At 46.1% G+C, this 19,188-nt stretch overlaps 2 protein-coding genes across 2 annotated transcripts in view; one reads left to right on the top strand and one right to left on the bottom strand.

The window, feature by feature from the left end:
* Nucleotides 1-19,188, top strand: part of RB1 (RB transcriptional corepressor 1) — a 128,610-nt gene that overhangs the window by 12,777 nt on the left and 96,645 nt on the right. The gene's annotated exons all lie outside the window — the stretch shown is intronic.
* On the bottom strand, nt 2,421-5,530 carry NUDT15 (nudix hydrolase 15). The gene is made up of 3 exons (XM_081183978.1): nt 5,352-5,530; nt 3,727-3,923; nt 2,421-2,967 (listed from the first exon to the last, which is right to left on the bottom strand). The coding sequence occupies exons 1-3, from the start codon at nt 5,495-5,497 to the stop codon at nt 2,813-2,815; spliced, it is 498 nt and encodes a 165-aa protein (XP_081040104.1). The 5' UTR covers nt 5,498-5,530; the 3' UTR covers nt 2,421-2,812.

The raw sequence follows: 19,188 nt of genomic DNA, 5'->3' as shown, positions 1-19,188 counted from the left end.
GAGTGCCTGAATGACACCATGTAAACAGTGAGTGGTAGTACAGTGGTACCTCGGGTTAAAAACTTAATTCATTCCGGAGGTCCATTCTCAACCTGAAACTATTCTTAACCTGAAGCACCGCTTTAGCTAATGGGGCCTCCTGCTGCTGCCACCAAGCGATTACTGCTCTCATCCTGAAGCAAAGTTCTTAATCCAAGGTACTATTTCTGGGTTAGCAGAGTCTAACCTGAAGTGTCTGTAACCCGAGGTACCACTGTATCCCTGCCATGGCATTTGGGGAGTTGGCATTGGCCAGTACTGGATCCTGAGCTGGGTCATGCTATGGTGGTAATGGATTTGATTTCAGCCTCTCTACTGTGCTAGCCTGGGAACCACATAGCAGACACATTTTTCCTGTGCCAGAGACAGCTATGGATGTGGCAGTGGCTACACAGTTCCAACCTCCACTGCTGCCAGCCATGTATTTGGATTGCACCCTCAAGTTGTTTGCAGTATATATATGCTCAGTTTTTTATTTAGCCTTTGAATGTTAGGTGTGTTGCTTGCTGTGGGGGGGGGGAGTTAGTGGGTGATTTAGAAAGAAAAAGCACTGATAGGGAGGACTAAAATCACCACTTAATTCACGCAGTATGTTACTCACAACTGTCCATATTCCAGGACCTGCAGTATTGAGGCTCACCTTCCCTTGTAGCCAGCCTTCCAGGAACCCCAGGGGTGGGCAGGGCCACACAGCACTTCCTCACATACCACAGAGCTGCACCTCAGCATGGTCCAGCACTTGCCCCTGCCACCAGCATCCCAGCAGCCAAATCCCTGCCCAGTGCTTTGTCCTAGTACTATCCCTATCCCAACTCTTTAAAAAAAAAATTTGCTAGACTGACAAAAGGCCAAAGTGTAGTTTGAACTGGGTGAAATGTCTAGGAAAATGAACTTCACCTCACTTAAAAGGATCCCCCAAGGACTGGTATATAGCTTCAGAGCAACTGAAAGAACCAAGGAAGAGAGAGCCACCAGTTAGGAGCCCAGTTTGGCTCCCAACTGGTTCCTGCACACCTCCACTCAGTGGTGAGCAGGTAGGAAGTCAAGCTGGTAAAAGCAGCTTTTTGTGATGATGATAATTTATTTTTTATTCCCCAGCCACCCTGGGCAGCTTCCAACAGAATATTAAAATACAATAATCTATTAAACATTAAAAGCTTCCCTAAACAGGACTGCCTTCAGATGTCTTCTAAAAGCCTGGTAGTCGTCGTTCTCTTTGACATCTGGTGGGAGGGCATTCCACAGGGTGGGTGCCACTACCAAGAAGGCCCTCTGCCTGGTTCCCTGTAACTTGGCTTCTCGCAGCAAGGGAACCACCAGAAGGCCCTCGGCACTGGGGGTGATCTAGGACCCTTGGTTAGTGCAAAACCTGGTGGTTGTTGGGCCTGCAGAGAAAGTATGTAAGCAGGTATCTTAATTTCTTCCACCTCATTTAATCTTTAATGCCTTGTTCACCACAGGCATGCAGACCATCAGCAGAGGTGGACAGGGAATTGCCCATCCCAGCCTGGAAGGTGTAGGACAGTGGGATGCCTATCTAATGGTGGCAATGTAGATGGAATTCCAGGCGTCGTTTCTTTTCCTTTGCAGCAACATTGCATGTTAGCTGCTTTATCTCCATATTTTACGCTTCCTCTGGTCTTTTCCCTCAAGTTAGGCAGTCCTATATATATATATATTTAATTGCTTGCTTCATCTTAAAAAATGCTGTGTGTGTTTTGCTAAGGCAGTGGTGACTGATGCATCTGGTCGTCAGCTGTTGCTGCTGCCCCACCTTTAAAAATTGCATGTCCTGTTGTCATGGGGACTGCTCTGCCAGCTACTCTCATTCTAAAATAGGTGGCATCCTGTGGTCCTCAGTCTAGAAATTTCTTGTGGGAGTGGGCAATCTGGAGGAAGGGGCCAAGATGAATAGTGATGGGGGAAGCGGGGGGGGGGGGTAAACCCTCTGTAAGCAATCATTCCTGGCACCAGCAATCTATTATTCCTGTGAAAACCCTTTGGGGGGAGGAAAAGGGTGCCAATGGTCACTATGGATTTGGCAGCATCCACTAGTAATGTGTCACTCCTAAATATTGTCAACAGAAAAGTTTTTCTCACTGCTTTCCTAAAGGCATTCAAGCCTTCATTGTCAGATAATGTGTGTTTTAGCTTTCTTCATGGCTGAAAAGGGGAAATTTGGGAGTTTCTCCTACCTGAAAAGCCAAAGGTGCCCTAAACTCTGTGTATTAACTACTTTTCTGTGCTTTGTTTTTGATGGTAACTCTCCAAACTGAGACAGAGAAACTTATTTTGGTGAGGAAGACACAACATGAAACATACAATACTTGTTTATCAAAGACAACATTCAAAAAGCAATCAGCGTGCTATCACACAGGGTATGGAAGGAACAACCATGTATTTAATAAGGTAAAGGTAAAGGACCCCTGGATGGTTAAGTCCAATCAAAGGTGACTATGGGGTTGCAGCGCTCATCTCGCTTTTAGGAAAGCTGCTCTACTGCATCCTCTTGCACACTTGCTTTGTAATAGTGCATATCTATTACATCAAAATCTTACTTGCCATTATAGATTGAAGGGTAGAGGCAAAAAAGACAAACACTGATTGCAAAAATGCTGCACTTCTGTGGCATGTTTAGTGTCAAGGATTATTGCTACATTTCGTGGAAGTAGCTGACTTCATGCTTAGATAAAACTACCCCCTCCCAGGTGATACAGAATTCATTTTACAAATAAATGTCTCTGTAAAAACACATATTTCCTATATAGTAAATTTAGCACTCTTTTTTCACATAATGATTTCCAGTGTATCCCACAAGGTGATTAAATTCTTCTGTGAAAGGACTGTAACCTTGTTCTTTTAAGCAGCATAAAGCCCAAAACAGTTGATCTGCTGAAGGAAACTCTTCCCATTTTACCCATTCCCAACCTGTAAACAAAGAAAAAGAGAGAAATTATGATAGATACTGCAAGTTCAGAAGTCCTATGACCTGGCTCAGGTAACACCCAAATATATTTCATCCCTAGGGTCAGGATGCATTTGAATTTAAGTGCTTCCATCCAGTTTATTGTGTACTTGGTGCCACTCATGCATGCAAGTATTTTGCAGCATCCACACAATGTGGTCCCCATCAAAATGCCATCCCATCTTGGAAAGAATAGAGCCTAATCTAGGGTTGCCATACGTCTGGCTAATCCCAGACATGTCCTCTTTTGGGGGGCAAACATGCCCATCTGGGGAGATTTTTACATTTTAAAGGAAATGTCTGGGTTTAGGAGTTATTTATTTTTCTCTTGTGCAACCGCTGCTCTGAATGCCACGGCCGCTGCCAGCCTGAACCAGGGAAAGAGGCGCACATGGTCTGCATGCCCGGCCACTGCCAACCCAAGCTGGCGAAAGAGGCATGAGGGTGCAGCAGCGGCCCTGCGCATCTGTGCCCCTCTTTCTCCATCTTGGGCAGTCCGCTTTTTTGCTCTTCAAGATATGGCAACCCTAGTCTACTCCCAAGGTAATACTTTATAAGGTCGCAGCCTAAATCTCACCAAAAACAGTAAAAAAATCAGTGTATGTGACAGCATTTTCATACGTGATACAAGAAAAATATAATCTTACATTAATACTATGCAGAGAATGTGGTTACAGAAACTACCTAATGCTCACTGAAGAGTAAAAAATATAATATCCTACTTTCATTTTTATCAGGTTCCAGATTCCTTGGTTCAGATTCATAATTCATATCCACCTCTCCTTTCATTAAGATCGTTACATAGTGGTAATTATCCTTCAGACTAACAGAATTTACAGTTGATGCAAAGCGAACATTTGTTAGGTGCAAGGCTGTCTCTTCCAAAACCTCTCTTTCTGCACATTCTGCCAAGCTTTCACTAAACAGCAAGAAGAAAAAAGAAATACTATTTCTACTGAGAAGGCAATAATCCGTTCTATTTGCTTGAAGTAAGAGCCCAGCTTCTTAGCCATGAAGCCGCATGAAAGATGGTAATTGAATGGCTTTGCCTCCCCCCCCCCCCGGCCCATTTAAGGGACAATATAGGCGTGAAGAGGGGGCTCAAAAGAATCAAAGATATGAAAAACATGGCTCCATTAGGTCATTTAAAATTGGGGGGGGGGTGTTTCCCCTGCACTCAAGCAACTGGCCGTGACCAATTCTATTGGGTTTGCAGGGGGGAGAAGTTCTCCAGTCCAGTCAGATGATTAAATATAAATATACCATAAGAAGAGTCTGCTGGATGTGGCTTCTCAGTGACCAACCAGATGCCTACTGAAAGTCTGAAAAAAGGACCTGAGTGCAATAGGAGTCCGCCTGCGACCATGGAGGCAGAGCATAGCCATCATAGCTAGCAGTTCTTGGTAGCCTTATCCTCCATGAAATTGTCTAATCCTCTTTTAAAACCAACCAAAATAAAAGTAAAATAGTAGAGAGAACTCTTTGGAAGCAATCCCCTGCACACACCTAGGAGTTAGCTCAATTGAACACAAGTGGGGTGAATTAGAGCTGTACTAATTTGAAAGTAAGGGACACGGGTGGCGCTGTGGGTTAAACCACAGAGCCTAGGACTTGCTGATCAGAAGGTCGGCGGTTCGAATCCCCGTGACGGGGTGAGCTCCCGTTACCCGGTCCCAGCTCCTGCCCACCTAGCAGTTCATAGGCACAAAGTGCAAGTAGATAAATAGGTATCACTCTGGCGGGAAGGCAAACGGCGTTTCCGTGCGCTGCTCTGGTTCGCCAGAAGTGGCTTAGTCATGCTGGCCACATGACCCAGAAGCTGTACGCCGGCTCCCTCGGCCAGTAAAGCGAGATGAGCGCTGCAACCCCAGAGTCAGTCCTGACTGGACCTAATGGTCAGGGGTCCCTTTACCTTTAACTTGAAAGTGGGGAAGCAGAAAGCATGACCCTTCATAGTGCTGTACTAAGATGAAAGGAACCAAACTGTGATGCCTTTGAGACAAGCACCACGTCCCCCTTTGCGGACGTTTTATACTTCCTTCACGGCAGCCTTTTGCGGTAGATGAGGTGATTGGTCCAAGTCAGGAAAATATAAATATAAGATATTGTTCCCAAAGAAATCACTCCGAGCAATAAGGTCTGGACTGCACCAGAAGGCGAAGTTTGCACGAACATAGGGGCCTGATTTAGCTCTCTTTTTAGGACACTAGAGATTTTTCTGAGTGCCTGAAATCGGGGAGCAGATCCCCAGAGAGCTCTGTTCTGCCCGGCCTGCTGCCTCCCAGCCCCTCAGCGGAGGTCGCCTGACGACGACGCAGAATGGCGTCATCGCCCCGCGCAGGCCTACCCGAACTCTAGGTGTCCTCCGGGGAGCTGGAACAGGCCGGCGCCGACAGCGCTCTTCCTCTGGCCCAGGAGGACGCATCCTGGGTGGGCAGAGCTGACCACCACCACTCCGACGCCCACCCCGGGGCGCCCCCGGCCGCAGGCCATACCGGAAAGGGCGGGGCTCTCCTCCGTCGCCTGGCCCAATGGGGGCGGGACCACTGCCTCAGCTGCTCCAATCGGCAGTGAGCCTCCGGGCCACGCCCCCCCCCACTTTTCCCGATCCAAAAATGGCGGCTCCAGGTTTCGTAGCGCAGGCGCAGACGGGGCAGGCGGGCAGGGAAAAGAGCAGAGGGCAAATCCGCCCACCTGGAAGTCTTTGGCGAATATACACTGTGTTCGTATTATTTTGCTTTGGATTAAAATAGTCATGTATTGTTTGCTTCTAATTGTTGTTAGAGTCCATCAAATTGTTTTCTCTATATCATATGCATTTACATTAGTTTGCAACTTTTTTTTTAATATGAACGTTGAAAACATAAACAATACATGGCATTTATTGGCTGCACGTTTTACACATTACTTTAGAAGAACTCCGTATTAACACAGTATTTATATAATCTTTTCCCAGACTGCTTAAGTCTTTCATAGACATGATCTCAGTAAACCTTTAAAGGCAATAGGAGGATTCTCCAGACTGAGGCTAGTGACTGGGGGGGCTGGAGCTCAGAGAGAGCAGCTTGTCTGGAGCTATGCAATATGTACATAATTAAAGTTAATTTCATTCAATACAATTTCCTTTTAAAAAACTGATTTCCCTCCCCTTTACAGAATATGTGCAAGATGTATCTCCATTGTGTGTCCATTGTCACTTCAATGTCTAGATGACATCATTTCACTTGCAATTGTTGTTCATCCATTTAGCTGCCCTTTTAATCGCCTGACAAACAGCAACTGTTTAATCCTTAATATATATAATCCGTGACACGTGGTATGTTGTTACAAGTTCTTTGTCTGTTTAAGCACTCATAAATCGGGGTTGCTGAATTAGTAGAGATTGCTACAAAGGTATAGAGACAGAGAAATGATGTGGAAGTAAAGGAAGCAGAGAAAAGGCAGACCTGCTTGAGGACAGCAGCATTTCAAGACAAAGGACGTCCAGAGGGGGGGCTCAGCCCAAGATTCACAATAGGCGACCCTCTCCATGAAAACCCCTAGGGCCCAAACGGTGTGCCTATAGTAAGGAGCAAGGGCACTGCAAAAAGAATTGCCCACTCAGGAAAGGAATCCCAAGGTCTTGAGAGCACTCAGGTTACAAGAAGAGTTGGATGAGTGATGGGGACCAGGGTCTGGCACCTCCCTATGGCAAAAAGCGGCACAGCCTTGCCAGGCCACAAAAAAGGAAAAAGACATTCTGCCTCTAAGCGGGCCAGGAAGCTTGCTGAGGGGAGTCCGGCAGATGATAAGAGGTGTGGGACCCGCCTTTTGCTTCCTGGGAAGCAGTGGCATAGCAAGGTCAGGTGGTACCTGGCGCGGAAAATTTATTGTCACCCCCCTACACACACACATTGAAATTATTAAAAGAAGGGAACATAAGATGCTTACTCAGTGGCATAGCTAAGGCTTTTGCTGCCCGGGGCGGTCACTAAGTTTGCTGATCCTCATGCAGGAGTCCTGTCGATTTGCCACAGTCCTCCCCTCCTCTCTGACTGTACTTCCCTTCTCTCCCCCCCCCCTTCCCAAGGGTTGGGAACTCAGCTCCTGTCACCTCAGACTCCACCTCTTCTTTGCTTTACAAGCAAGCATGTCCCCAAAGTCTGTTTAATCTGGCCCCTGCGGCAGTTAATTTCCTGGGGTAAAATCCTAAAAAAAAACCTCAACACCTTCAGTCCTAAAAAAGGCTCAACAACTTTGGAGTTAAGTCCTTAAAAAAGGTCAAGAACTTTGGTCGGCCCTCACGGCCCTTCACTTCATCAAATCTGGCCCTCTTTGAAAAAACTTTGGACACCACTGATAATGCCTCATCATGTTCTTTGTTTCTCTTGCTTCAATCACAGACAGAGCTCAAGCATCTATTCCTGCCTGGCAATAGTAGTGCAAAGTAGGAACAATAAAGAAGGATGTACCGTATTTTTCGCCCTATAGGACGCACTTTTTCCCCTCCAAAAATGAAGGGGAAATCTGGGTGCGTCCTATGGGGCGAATGCAGGCTTTTGCTGAAGCTTGGAGAGCGAGAGGGGTCGGTGCGCACCGACCCCTCTCGCTCTCCAGGCTTCAGGAACACATCCGCAGCCTAGGCAGCCCTATGGGAGGTCCGGCAGGGATGTCTAGGCTGCGGATAGCAGCCTGCCGCCCGGCGGGCAGGGCGCCCTAAAGCAGAGCGCCCCCCTCGCCAGGCAGACATCCGCAGCGTGGGGAGCCTTGCCGGACTTCCCAGCAAGGCTCCCCACGCTGCAGATAGCAGCCTGCTGCCCGGCGCGAGGGGTGGCCTGAAGCAGAGCGCCCCCCTCGCCAGGCAGACATCCGCAGCTGGGGAGCCTTGCAGGAGTTCCCAGCAAGGCTCCCCACGCTGCGGATAGCAGCCTGCCGAGCCCCACAAGCTCGGGGGACAGCAGGGAGGCGCAGCGCCGCCATCCCGCTGTTCCTCGACTTGGTTCTGTTTCCGCGACCTGCTTTTGGGGGGGAAATAAAGGGAAATTTTTTTCCCTTTATTTCCCCCCAAAAAAACTAGGTGCGTCCTATGGGACGGAGTGTCCTATGGGGCGAAAAATACGGTAATCTCTCATATCTGCATGCTGCTTCTGTGAACAGCCATAAGTACAGTGCTGAAGTACAGGGGATTGAGGTGGTGTCATAGGTGCCCGCCACCCCCACCCCCGTGCCTGCAACAAGCCCTGTTGGGCCTTTCCATAGCCCACAGCAGGCGTGGGAAAGCCCAATGGGGCTCGTCGCAGGCGTGGGAAGGCCAGTTCTGGGCACCACAATATAAGAAGGACATTGACAAGCTGGAACGTGTGCAAATGAGGGCAGTCGAGATGATCAAGGGTCTGGAAAGCAAGCCTTATGAGGAGTGCTTGAAGGAGCTGGGTAGGAGAGGAACTGAGAGGAAATATGGACAGCCATCTTCACATTTTTGAAGGGCTGTCACATGGAAGATGGAACAAGCTTGTTTTCTCCCACTCTGGAGGGTAGGAGACAAAACAATGGCTTCAAGTTACGTGAAAGGAGATTCTGACAAAACATCAGGAAGAACTTTTATGACAGCAAGAGCCCTTCAACAGTGCAACAGGCTCCCTTGGGAGGTTTTGCACTCTCCTTCCTTGTGAGTATGTAATTGGAGGTTGGATGTCCATCTGTCATGGATGCTTTAGCTGAGGTTCCTGCCTTGCAGTGGGTTGGACTAGATGACCCTTGGGGTCCCTTCCAACTTTACAATTCTAAGATTTTACGAAAGGTCCTTACAGCATAATGCAATTTAGTCCCATATGATTAAGCAATTATAAATAAATTAGTCTCACTCTCAATCAGCAATATTGAAAATTAATGTAGCAAAAGTCTCCCCCCCCCCCGGCACTGTGTTCCTCCGTTGTGTCAAATGGTGGTCTTTAATCATATTTTGCCTATGAGTTAGAAAACAGAAGTAGTCGTTACCGCTGCGTCGTCATTTAATGTGAGCGTTTCCCCCCCACACTAAAAAAGCTCAAAAACTTGTGCTCTGCCCCCCCATCTCAACAACTTCATGGGTAAATCACTTCCAGAATTTTTATATTGGGAGTAGATCGTAGTCTCTTGTGAGTTGGACGTGCCTGGACTAGATGATACTCAATAGGGTCCCTTCCAACTCTACAATACAGTGGTACCTCGGGACAGTGGCGTAGCGTGGGTTGTCAGCACCCGGGGCAAGGCAAGTAATTTGCGCCCCCTAACCCGTGGATTTGCGCCCCCTAACCCTAACCCCCAGATGTTCTGCCCGGTGCGGCCGGCCCCCCCTGCACCCCCCACGCTACGCCACTGCCTCAGGATGCGAACGGGATCCATTCTGGAGCCCTGCTCACATCCTGAACATAACCTAAGACGCGACAGCGCGTCTGCACGTGCACAGGTCACGTTTCGCAGCTTCTGCACATGCGCATGACATCATTTTGACTGTCTGAGTGTGCGCGAGCAGCTCCATTACTTCCAGGTTGCCGCAGAGTGCAACCCGAACGTGTTCAACCTGAAGTGTATTTATCCCGAGGTATGACTGTACTATAATTCTAGGGGGAAGGATCCGAAAGGGCAAAATCGCTTCCCAAAGGTGTCTTTCCATGTGAGAAAGGATTTAAAGTTAATCAGGAAGATGTGGAAAGGTGGGAGGGGCAGAGAGGACTCCTGAGGAGGAGGAGAAAGGGGAGGGAACTGAAGGGGAATATATGCTCTGTGCAAATGGCTGTGCTCGTGCTTGTTTTGTGAATCTATCACACTTCCTCCTTCTACCAGCCCGGATGGTAGAAATAAAGCTTTGTCTCTGAAAATTATCCCTTGAGTGTCTCTTTGACTCCCACTCCCTCTCCCGGGTGCAATACTCTTCCCACCTGTTATGAGGGCAAAGCCTCATAAGGCTACATTCTCCTGCTGCGAAGTGCCCCAAGATGATGGTGATGATTTGCTGGTTTGACTCCCATCATCCTGACCATTGGGCCTGCTAGCTGGGGTGCTGGGATTTGGAGTCCAGCAGCCCCTGGAGAGCCACAGATCCCCCCCCCCCCATTTAACCAAGGCTTGCTACCAAGCAACTGGGCCACTCTTGCCCCATGTGGCTGTCTAAGGCCCCTTCCCCCCCTCACCCCAATGCCATGGCAGAGGGCTCCTTCCTCCATGCAAGGCTGCTGCTGCTGCCGCCTGGGTCAGATGCTGCCCAGATCAGTGTGATGCAGCTTGGTCGGGAAAGAGTCTTTTGGCATACACACCCCACTGCTCTCTCCATAGGAAGGGGGGGACAGGGCTAGCATTTAATGTTTATAGAACATCATAGCTGAGGGGGGTGGTGTTCATACGGAACCCCCAGTCGTCTCACGGACTATTGACCCATACACCACTAGTCTGCTGCCACCAACCAGGTCCACCCTGGTAAAATCACTTCAGTCTCAGTCAGCTTTTCAATTAATAAAGAAGAGTGTATTTTATTTCAGATATAAAACAAAACTTGTACAGCATTCCAAACGGTGTTCCTCTTTACTTTCTTAGTCTTATGTTCCTCTCTCTATCTCTGCTATCTTCCCACACTCAAGGACAACTGCCCTAACTGTCTCTCTATTACCAACTGCCTTTCCCAACCAGCCAACCCACTCAAACCAACCACCCACCCACAACTCCCAACGGACTAACCCCCAGAACTCCTCCCAGAACTCCTTTATAGACCCACTGACTCCACCCCCCTGGGTCCTGTCTGTGCAACCTATTTAACTATTTCCCCTCCAACACTCTCTCATATATGGTAACGTCACGGGGGGGGGTGATGGGTTGCATTTTGAGAGCTTCCCACCCCAACTGAGAGTCTTTCCACAATCAGGGTTTTCCATGGGGTAATCGGCTGTTGATTTCTGTAGGGAGCTACTGGGCTGGCAGCTGCTTTTGAGGTTGCAATCATGTGACTTTGACACACATACGTGCGTGCGTGTGTGTGTGTGTGTGTGTGTGTGCCCGGGTAACGGAAAGCCTAGTTTTGGCCCTGCCCCATGGCATCTCCAGGTGGGGGCTGGGAAGGTCCCCTTCCTGAAACCCTGGAGAGATGCTGCCAGCCTGTGTAGTCAGTACTGAGATTGATTGATCAGTGGTCTGAACTTGGGCAGCTTCCCTCTGACTGGACGTTTGGGCTGTGGGGCAGCTGCAGAATAACATGGGGGGGCAGAATTAAGGGTGGACAATGGTAGCAGCCTGGCCTGGCTCCTTGTGGCCGGCTGTGGGGGACTCCAGCCCACCAAAACCCCCTCCTTTAAATTCACAACCCCTGACCTCCACAGTGGGCTTCAGGGCTTCAGGAGCAGACCAGAGGGAGCAAGGTTCTGCTCTGCTGCTGCAGTTCAAGGTCGGCTGCAATCTGACCAAGCAGCAAAGTTGGCAACAGTCCAGCCCAGCCACCGGGTCTGTGGATACTGGGTTTGTAAGACCTTGCTGTGGTGTAACTGGTCAGGGAAGGAATTCCTTCCCAGGGAAGGAATCTGCATGCAAACAAACGGGCCCCTTTAGGGGTTTTGCCTTCATCACCTCGATCACCACAACTTTGGGTTGAATCCCGGAGTCTGTTTTCTGGGAGGGGGCAAAGTAGTGCATCACCCTCTTTCCTTCCCGCAGGTGTGATATCTCCAGGCCCCTGTTAAAGGGCTCTGCAGCCCAGAACCTCCACCCACACTTCCCAGGCTTGACCCCCCGGGAGGTCACTTTGGTGCTGGTACCACAGCAATTTGTTTTAATCCTCGGAAGTGTATTCCAATGTCTCTTGAGGCAGACGATGCCAACAATAATATAAAACTCCTCACCCGCACCTCAGATAACAGTGTACTTTTATTTTTACTTTTAATATCTTCCTGTGCTTTGGTTTCTCTTGGGCTTTCCTTTTCTGTTGCACCCTCAGTTTATGTCTTCCTTTGTGTCCCTAAATTATGTTTATTATTATTATTTATTGTTGTTGTTGTTGTTTATTTTTTATTTATTATTATTATTATTATTATTAATTTTCCTATCTGCTAGGCAGCTTCCAGTATGGCATTTGGGTGGGGGAGTGTGGGATTGTTTCCTTCCAAAACACTGTTATAAGAATTTTAAGGTCTCAAATATATAATAAATATTCATAAAGGCACACATATCTGAATATATATACACCATGTGTCTGAGAGAGTACAGGAGGGCATCTCAGCAAGAATACATTCAGACTCATTTCAGTGAGACAGGAATAGCAACTTCTGCCTGACTGTCACCCTGTTCAGTCTGCTCCTCTTGGTTGTGGTCAGTCATGTTCACGACAGACTGGTAGCTAGGAGAGAGGGAGGATAAATTCACTCAGTTCGTTTTTCCACATGTTCATCGATAGCTATCATGTCCCAAACAATATCAGAATGGAGGGTCAATAATGGAGCAGAACTGGAGAAATCCGCACACTCCTATGACTGACAACACTGCCATGTCTTCGGTGCTTTTCTGGGTTGAGTCCAGCATCACCTTCCTTCCAGATGGTTCCTGGGCCCCATGTTCCAAGACAATGCCAAGCTGGAGCCAAGCGTATTGTTCTTTTATTTGGAGCACCTCCTTGAGGCCGAGAGGGGGGTCTTGAGCAGCCCAGAACCTCCATCCACACTGCCCAGGCTTGCGCCCAAACCTGGATATGGCATTAATTTGCTGCACATTTTACACATTACTTTAGAAGAAATCTGTATTAACACAGTATTTATATAATCTTTTCACAGACTGCTTAAGTCTTTCATAGACATGATCTCAGTAAACCTTTAAAGGCAATAGGAGGATTCTCCAGACTGAGGCTAGTGACTGTGGGGGACGGGCTCAGAGAGAGCAGCTTGCTTAGATAATCATCATCATCATAATTTTATTTATTTATTTATACCCTGCCCATCTGGCTGAGTTTCCCCAGCCACTCTGGGTGGCTCCCAATCGAGTGTTAAAAACAATACAGCAATAAAGATTACAAACTTCCCTAAACAGGCTGCCTTCAGATGTATTTTAAAAATAGGATAGCTGCTTATTTCCTTGACATCTGATAGAAGGGCGTTCCACAGGGCGGGCACCACTACCGAGAAGGCCCTCTCTCTGGTTCCCTGTAACCTCACTTCTTGCAATGAGGGAACCGCCAGAAGGCCCTCGGCGCTGGATCTCAGTGTCCGGGCTGAACGATTGGGGTAGAGACGCTCCTTCAGGTATACAGGACCGAGGCCGTTTAGGGCTTTAAAGGTCAACATCAACACTTTGAATTGTGCTCAGAAATGTACCGGGAGCCAATGCAGATGTCTCAGGACCGATGTTATGTGGTTCCGTCGGGCACTCCCAGTCACCAGTCTAGCTGCTGCATTCTGGATTAATTGCAATTTCCAGGTCACCTTCAAAGGTAGCCCCACACAGAGCGCAGTGCAGTAGTCCAAGCGGGAGATAACTAGAGCATGCACCACAGTGGTGAGACAGTCTGCAGGCAGGTAGGGTCTCATTCTGCATACCAGATGGAGCTGGTAGACAGCTGCCCTGGACACAGAATTGACGTACTCCTCCATGGACAGCTGTGAGTCCAAAATGACTCCCAGGCTGCTCACCTGGTCCTTCAGGGGCACAGTTACCCTATTCAGGACCAGGGAGTCCCCCACACCCGCCCAGCCCGTCCCCCAAAAAACAGTACTTCTGTCTTGTCAGGATTCAACCTCAATCTGATGCTGTTTTTGTTTCAAACATTGCAAATTGTGGACAAAATGGATTGCTTCAAGAAGTGGCAGAGAGATATTTCTAGATTTGTCTGGCAGGGCAAGAAGCCCAGAATAAAATTTAAGATATTAACTGATGCAAAGGAAAGGGGTGGATTTGCCCTGCCAGACTTTAAACTTTATTATGAATCAGCAACTTTTTGCTGGTTGAAAGAATGGCTGCTTCTTGAAAATACAGACATTTTGGATTTAGAAGGTTTTAACAACGTATTTGGATGGCATGCATATCTGTGGTATGATAAGGTCAAAGCACATAAAGCATTCAAGAATCATATTGTTAGGAAAGCATTGTTTAATGTCTGGATAAGATATAAGGATTTATTGGAAAACAAAACCCCAAGGTGGTTGTCGCTGATGGAAGCAAAAGCACAGAAAAAGCTCAATATGGAGGACAAGTGGCCGAAATATTGGGAAATTCTGGAACAAGAGGGAGATAGACTGAAACTGCAGAGTTTTGAGAAACTAAAAAACAAAGTGCAAGATTGGCTTCATTATTATCAGATAATGGAGGCATATAATTCGGACAAGAAAGTTGGTTTCCAGGTGGAAAAATCAAAATTAGAAACAGAACTGTTAGAACCCAAAACTAAGATTTTGTCAAAGATGTATAACTTGCTGTTGAAATAGAATACTCAGGACGAAACGGTGAAATCTGCTATGATTAAATGGGCACAAGATGTTGGGCATAACATAATGATGGCTGACTGGGAACAGTTATGGACCACAGGTATGAAGTTTACGGCATGTAATGCCTTAAGAGAGAATATTATGAAAATGATATACAGGTGGTACATGACCCCAGTCAAGCTGGCAAAAATATATCATTTGACTGATAATAAATGTTGGAAATGTAAAGGAACTGAAGGAACATTCTTTCACCTCTGGTGGACGTGCCCAAGGGTTAAGGCTTTCTGGGAAATGATCTATAATGAGTTAAAAAAGGTATTTAAGTATACCTTCCTTAAGAAACCGGAGGCCTTCCTTTTGGGCATGGTCAGCCAAGGGGTGTCAAAGAAAGATAGAACCTTTTTTATGTATGCAACAACAGCAGCAAGAATACTCATAGCAAAGCACTGGAAGACTCAAGATTTACCCACACTGGAAGAATGGCAGACGCAACTGATAGACTACATGGAACTGTCTGAAATGACTGGCAGAATTCGGGACCTGGGAGAAGAGACGGTGGAAGAGGACTGGAAAAAATTTAAAGACTATTTACAAAAACACTACAAACTGTATGAATGTTAGGAGAATGCACGATTGAAAGAAACATGGCAGCAGTAAACTTTATTGTAAGATATATGAGAATAAGTAATGTTTAAGGAAATGATGGAATCTGAAGCAATATTATGTTCAAATCAAGCAGTTTAATTTATGATAAAATCATTTAAAAGTTGGAACATAATATTAGAGATCTATAAAACAAGAATGGAAGTAAGGTAACAAATTGCTGCATATAACTATATGATTGAGAACGCAGGGAAGGGTGATGTGAGGAAGTCCAAAGATTATGAAAATATGATTTATGAATAACTTTACTTTATTTCTATTTTCTTTTCTTATTCTTTCTTTTTTCTATAATTTTACTTTGACTTTTTTCTATTTGTTATATGGTGATGGTATTTTGTATGATTGGTGGTATGTTGTTCAAAAATTGCAATAAATATATATATATAAAAAAACCAAAGACACATTTGAACTTCCAAATGTTTTGTTTGTCTCTGCCCCCACCTGCCCCATAACACACATATAATAGTAGTTTTCTGAACAGCTTGAATACTATATTTAAAAAGTATTCAGAGAAAAGGAAACTCAGTCTTGTTTTGGAAAAGAAATAATAAGTATTCATGGAATAAACCAGTGTGAATAAATAAATACAATTAAAATGGTGACTAGACATTCTTTTTTGGCGCCCACAACCCAGGTTCCAGGAACCACATGACTCCTACCTTTTCTATCCCCGTTTTTAACAATGCTCTTAGCCTGTACATTAGCGCCTAATGGCTAGAGCAACCCAGACACATGGAATGCTAGTAGAAGCCATGTGTAATTCTGCATGTGTGGTATTGCTAACTCCCCTAGGAGGCTGCATAGGATAGGGCAGGGGTCAGCAACCTAAGGCCCATGGGCCACAAGCGGCCAACGGGGGTCATTTAACCGGCCCCTGAGCCGCCCCCGAACTGAGCCGCCCGCTTGGCAAGTCCCCATGCGCTGTGCTAAACCAGTACAGCGTGGTGACTCACTTCTGCAGTGCTGGAAACCGTGACTGCACATGCACAGACGCCGAAAATCCATTGTCAATCCCTTTTTCCTTCAGCTTATCCTATTTTCTCTAATTTGTTAGAAATATTATTACCAATTTTCCATTGTATTTTGCACGTTACAAACATTACTCTAATTCTGCCAAGGTTTTTAGTTGTTTAGTGTTCTCTTAAATACATTATAATTTTTCCCATTCCTTGTTGAATTTCTTCTCTTCCTGGTCTCTGATTTTCCCAGTCAAATTCGCCATTTTGGTGTAGTCCATCATCTTCATTAGCCATTCCTCCCTGGTTGGAACGTTGTCTTCTGTCCATCTCTGGGCCAGTAGTATCCTCACTGCTGTCGTCATGAAAAGTCTTTTCTGCTCTCTTGGAATCTCTGCACCTAAAATGTCTAATTTTTAAAATATTTCTGAAATGAATAATTATTTTTTAATCAATTTAAGCCTAATTTGGTGTACTCAAGTTTGTATATACCGTATTTTTCGCTGACCATAAGGTGCACCTAGTTTTTAGAGGGGGAATTCAAGAAAAAAAATATTATTTAAAGGGAGCGCTGAGCAGAGCCTGTATGCATCCCAGGCTCTGCTCAGCGCTCCCTTTCACGAGCCGCGTGGCGCGTTTGTGTGGCACTTGCAGGCTTTTCCCCGAGGAGGCAGAAAAGCCCCCAAGCCCCCCCCAAACACACACACTCCGCGTGGCTCTTTAAAGGGAGTGCTGCTCTTGGGGGCTTTTGTGGGAGGTGGGGGAAGTGAGAGAGCCTCGCTCTGTCCCTTCCCCCACCTCCCGCAAAAGCCTGGGATAGCTGCGCGAAGCCTCCGCAGGGCAGCGGGATGAAGGCTCCCCGCTGCCCTGTGGAGGCTTCGCGGGCTACCCAGAGCTGCTAAGGAGCTTGTCGGGGATGGTGGGGGAAGCCCGGGTCCCCCCCTCCAGCCCCAGGGACCACACATTCGCTCCATAAGACGCACAGACATTTCCCATTAGTTTTCAAGAGGAAAAAAGTGTGTCTTATGGAGCGAAAAATACGGTAATACTAAAATTTTAATTTTTTGGAATATTTTTCTTACAAGGTCTTATTTCCTTACATGTCAGCATTTAATGTTCTACTGACTGTAAATTCCTTTTTCTCTCCCCCCGCCCCAATAGTCAATTTTCATAACTTCATATTCAAAGATCCCAATATTAAAACAAGTCTGCACTTTTGGAAAAAAGCCTACAATAACCAATATTATTTTAATTTTTAAGATGTACAACTTTATTCATTAATTTTGTTCTATTACAGCTATGGATTGTAGGAAAGTTGTACAAAATGGCTACCCAGTAGCCATCCCCCCCGATGTCCAAAATCGTAAAATTTTCATTACAAGGAACCCCCCCCCCCAATAAATTTCATTCTTTGTCAAGAAACATGTCTTTGCAATAATTTTCAACATCAAAAACTTTTGCTTACATCATGCCCACACACTGTAAATTCAGGTTTTCTAGACCTAGTTTTTCCACCCAAAAACTAGGCTACAAGTGCATTTATAAATTTTTTAAGGCATTTATAAAATATTTTGAGCGTTAGTGTATTTTTTCCTGAAATCCTCATCATTTTATTGAGCTCTGTGTAAAAATTCAAAGAGATCTGATCATTGGTTATGGAGAAAAAAAATAAAGTGTACACAAGGGTATCTTGTGCCAAGGGTCTCAAGAGGGACAGACAACGCAGATTTAACAAAACTTCAAAGTGCTATAAAATCAAAACTGAGATAGAGGGGGGAAATTTAAGGGGGTTTCTTTCAACCATATGGGAAGGGTGCACATAAAATTTCATCAACATCCGAGATGGAGGGTGACATGACCTCATTAAAATGACGTGGCATGCCCCAATTACAAACCATTTGTGCACTGGAAAAATCCCAGCTGGATTGATTTCTGTTGCATTAAAATATCAACAAACTGAACGAATCTCATAAGATATCACAGAGCCCCAAAATGCCAACAAACAAAACAAATTCAGCCAACAAACTAACAAAGCCCAGGCAAAACCTTGGTCTTGCTCTGTGGTCTCAACAAAGAGTAAACCAAATGTTGTATATATAAATCAGAAGGGAACACCACAAATTGATATTATTGATAGCCAAGTAAGATTGTCTTCCATGAACATGGTTTTAACAGTGAGTCCGTAAGTAACTGTGGAGGCCAATTCTGGATCCACATGTCCTTCCAAGTGGGGACCAGTGGCGTAGCGTGGGTTGTCAGCACCCGGGGCAAGGCAAGTAATTTGCGCCCCCCTAACCCGTGGATTTGCTCCCCCTAACCCGTGGATTTGCGCCCCCTAACCCTAACCCGCAGATATTGCGCCCGGTGTGGCCGGCCCCCCCTGCACCCCCCACGCTACGCTACTGGTGGGGACATAGGTTTCCGGGCAGAAGTTGATCATGGTGAGGGTTTACCAAACATGCACATTTCTCCCTATCATCCAGAGTTCTAGTGTCTTCAAAGTCCATGACACCTTTAGTAAAGGCTGTTTTCCAATTGGAAAGCTCGCAGGCCAGTTTGCCCCAGTTGTTGGTGTTTATACTACATTATTTTAAGATTTTCCTTGAGAGTCTTTAAACCTCTGCTACTGACCACCAGTATTACGCTTTCCATTTTTAAGTTTGGAGTAGAGTAGTTGCTTTGGAAGACAATAATCTGCCATCCACACATGACCAGTTCAACAAAGTTAATATTGAAGAATCATTGCTTTGATACTTATGATCTTTGCTTTTTCCGGTACACTGATATTAGTTCGCCTGTCTTCCCACGTGATGTGTAAAAATTTTCAGACACCCCATTGATGGAATCTTTCAAGGAGTTGGAGATGGCGTTTATAAGTGGTCCATGTTTCACAAGTCTACAGTACGGTTGCTAGTACAATGGCTTTGTAAACAAGCATTTTGGTTTCCCTGCAAATCTCCCAGTCCTCAACTGGGAGAAAGCTGCACTCGCAGAGCTCAGGCGATGCTGGATTTCAGCATAAATGTCAGCCCTTGTGGAAAGGTAGCTGCCCAGGTAGAAGTGATTTATGCTTGGATTTGTGGTGCTGCAGGATTTGTGGTGTTTTGTGCTTGCTGGTGCAGCACTTTGTTTTTGTGGATGTTGAGTGATAGGC

Source organism: Podarcis bocagei (genome assembly GCF_964188305.1).
Source record: "Podarcis bocagei genome assembly, chromosome: 1".
In the NCBI taxonomy this organism is placed as follows: Eukaryota; Metazoa; Chordata; class Lepidosauria; order Squamata; family Lacertidae; genus Podarcis; species Podarcis bocagei.
The sequence above is the reverse complement of the archived record's forward strand: the minus strand, read 5'-3'. Positions and strand labels throughout refer to the sequence as shown.

Excerpts from the sequence above, each read along its gene's own strand:
- NUDT15 (XM_081183978.1), bottom strand. The coding sequence starts at position 5,497 with ATGGCCTGCGGCCGGGGGCGCCCCGGGGTGGGCGTCGGAGTGGTGGTG. Across the intron at positions 3,924-5,351 it reads GGAGGACACCTAGAGTTCGG|TGAAAGCTTGGCAGAATGTG; the intron begins GTAGGCCTGCGC and ends CTTGCTGTTTAG. Across the intron at positions 2,968-3,726 it reads GGAACCTGATAAAAATGAAA|GTTGGGAATGGGTAAAATGG; the intron begins GTAGGATATTAT and ends CTTTGTTTACAG.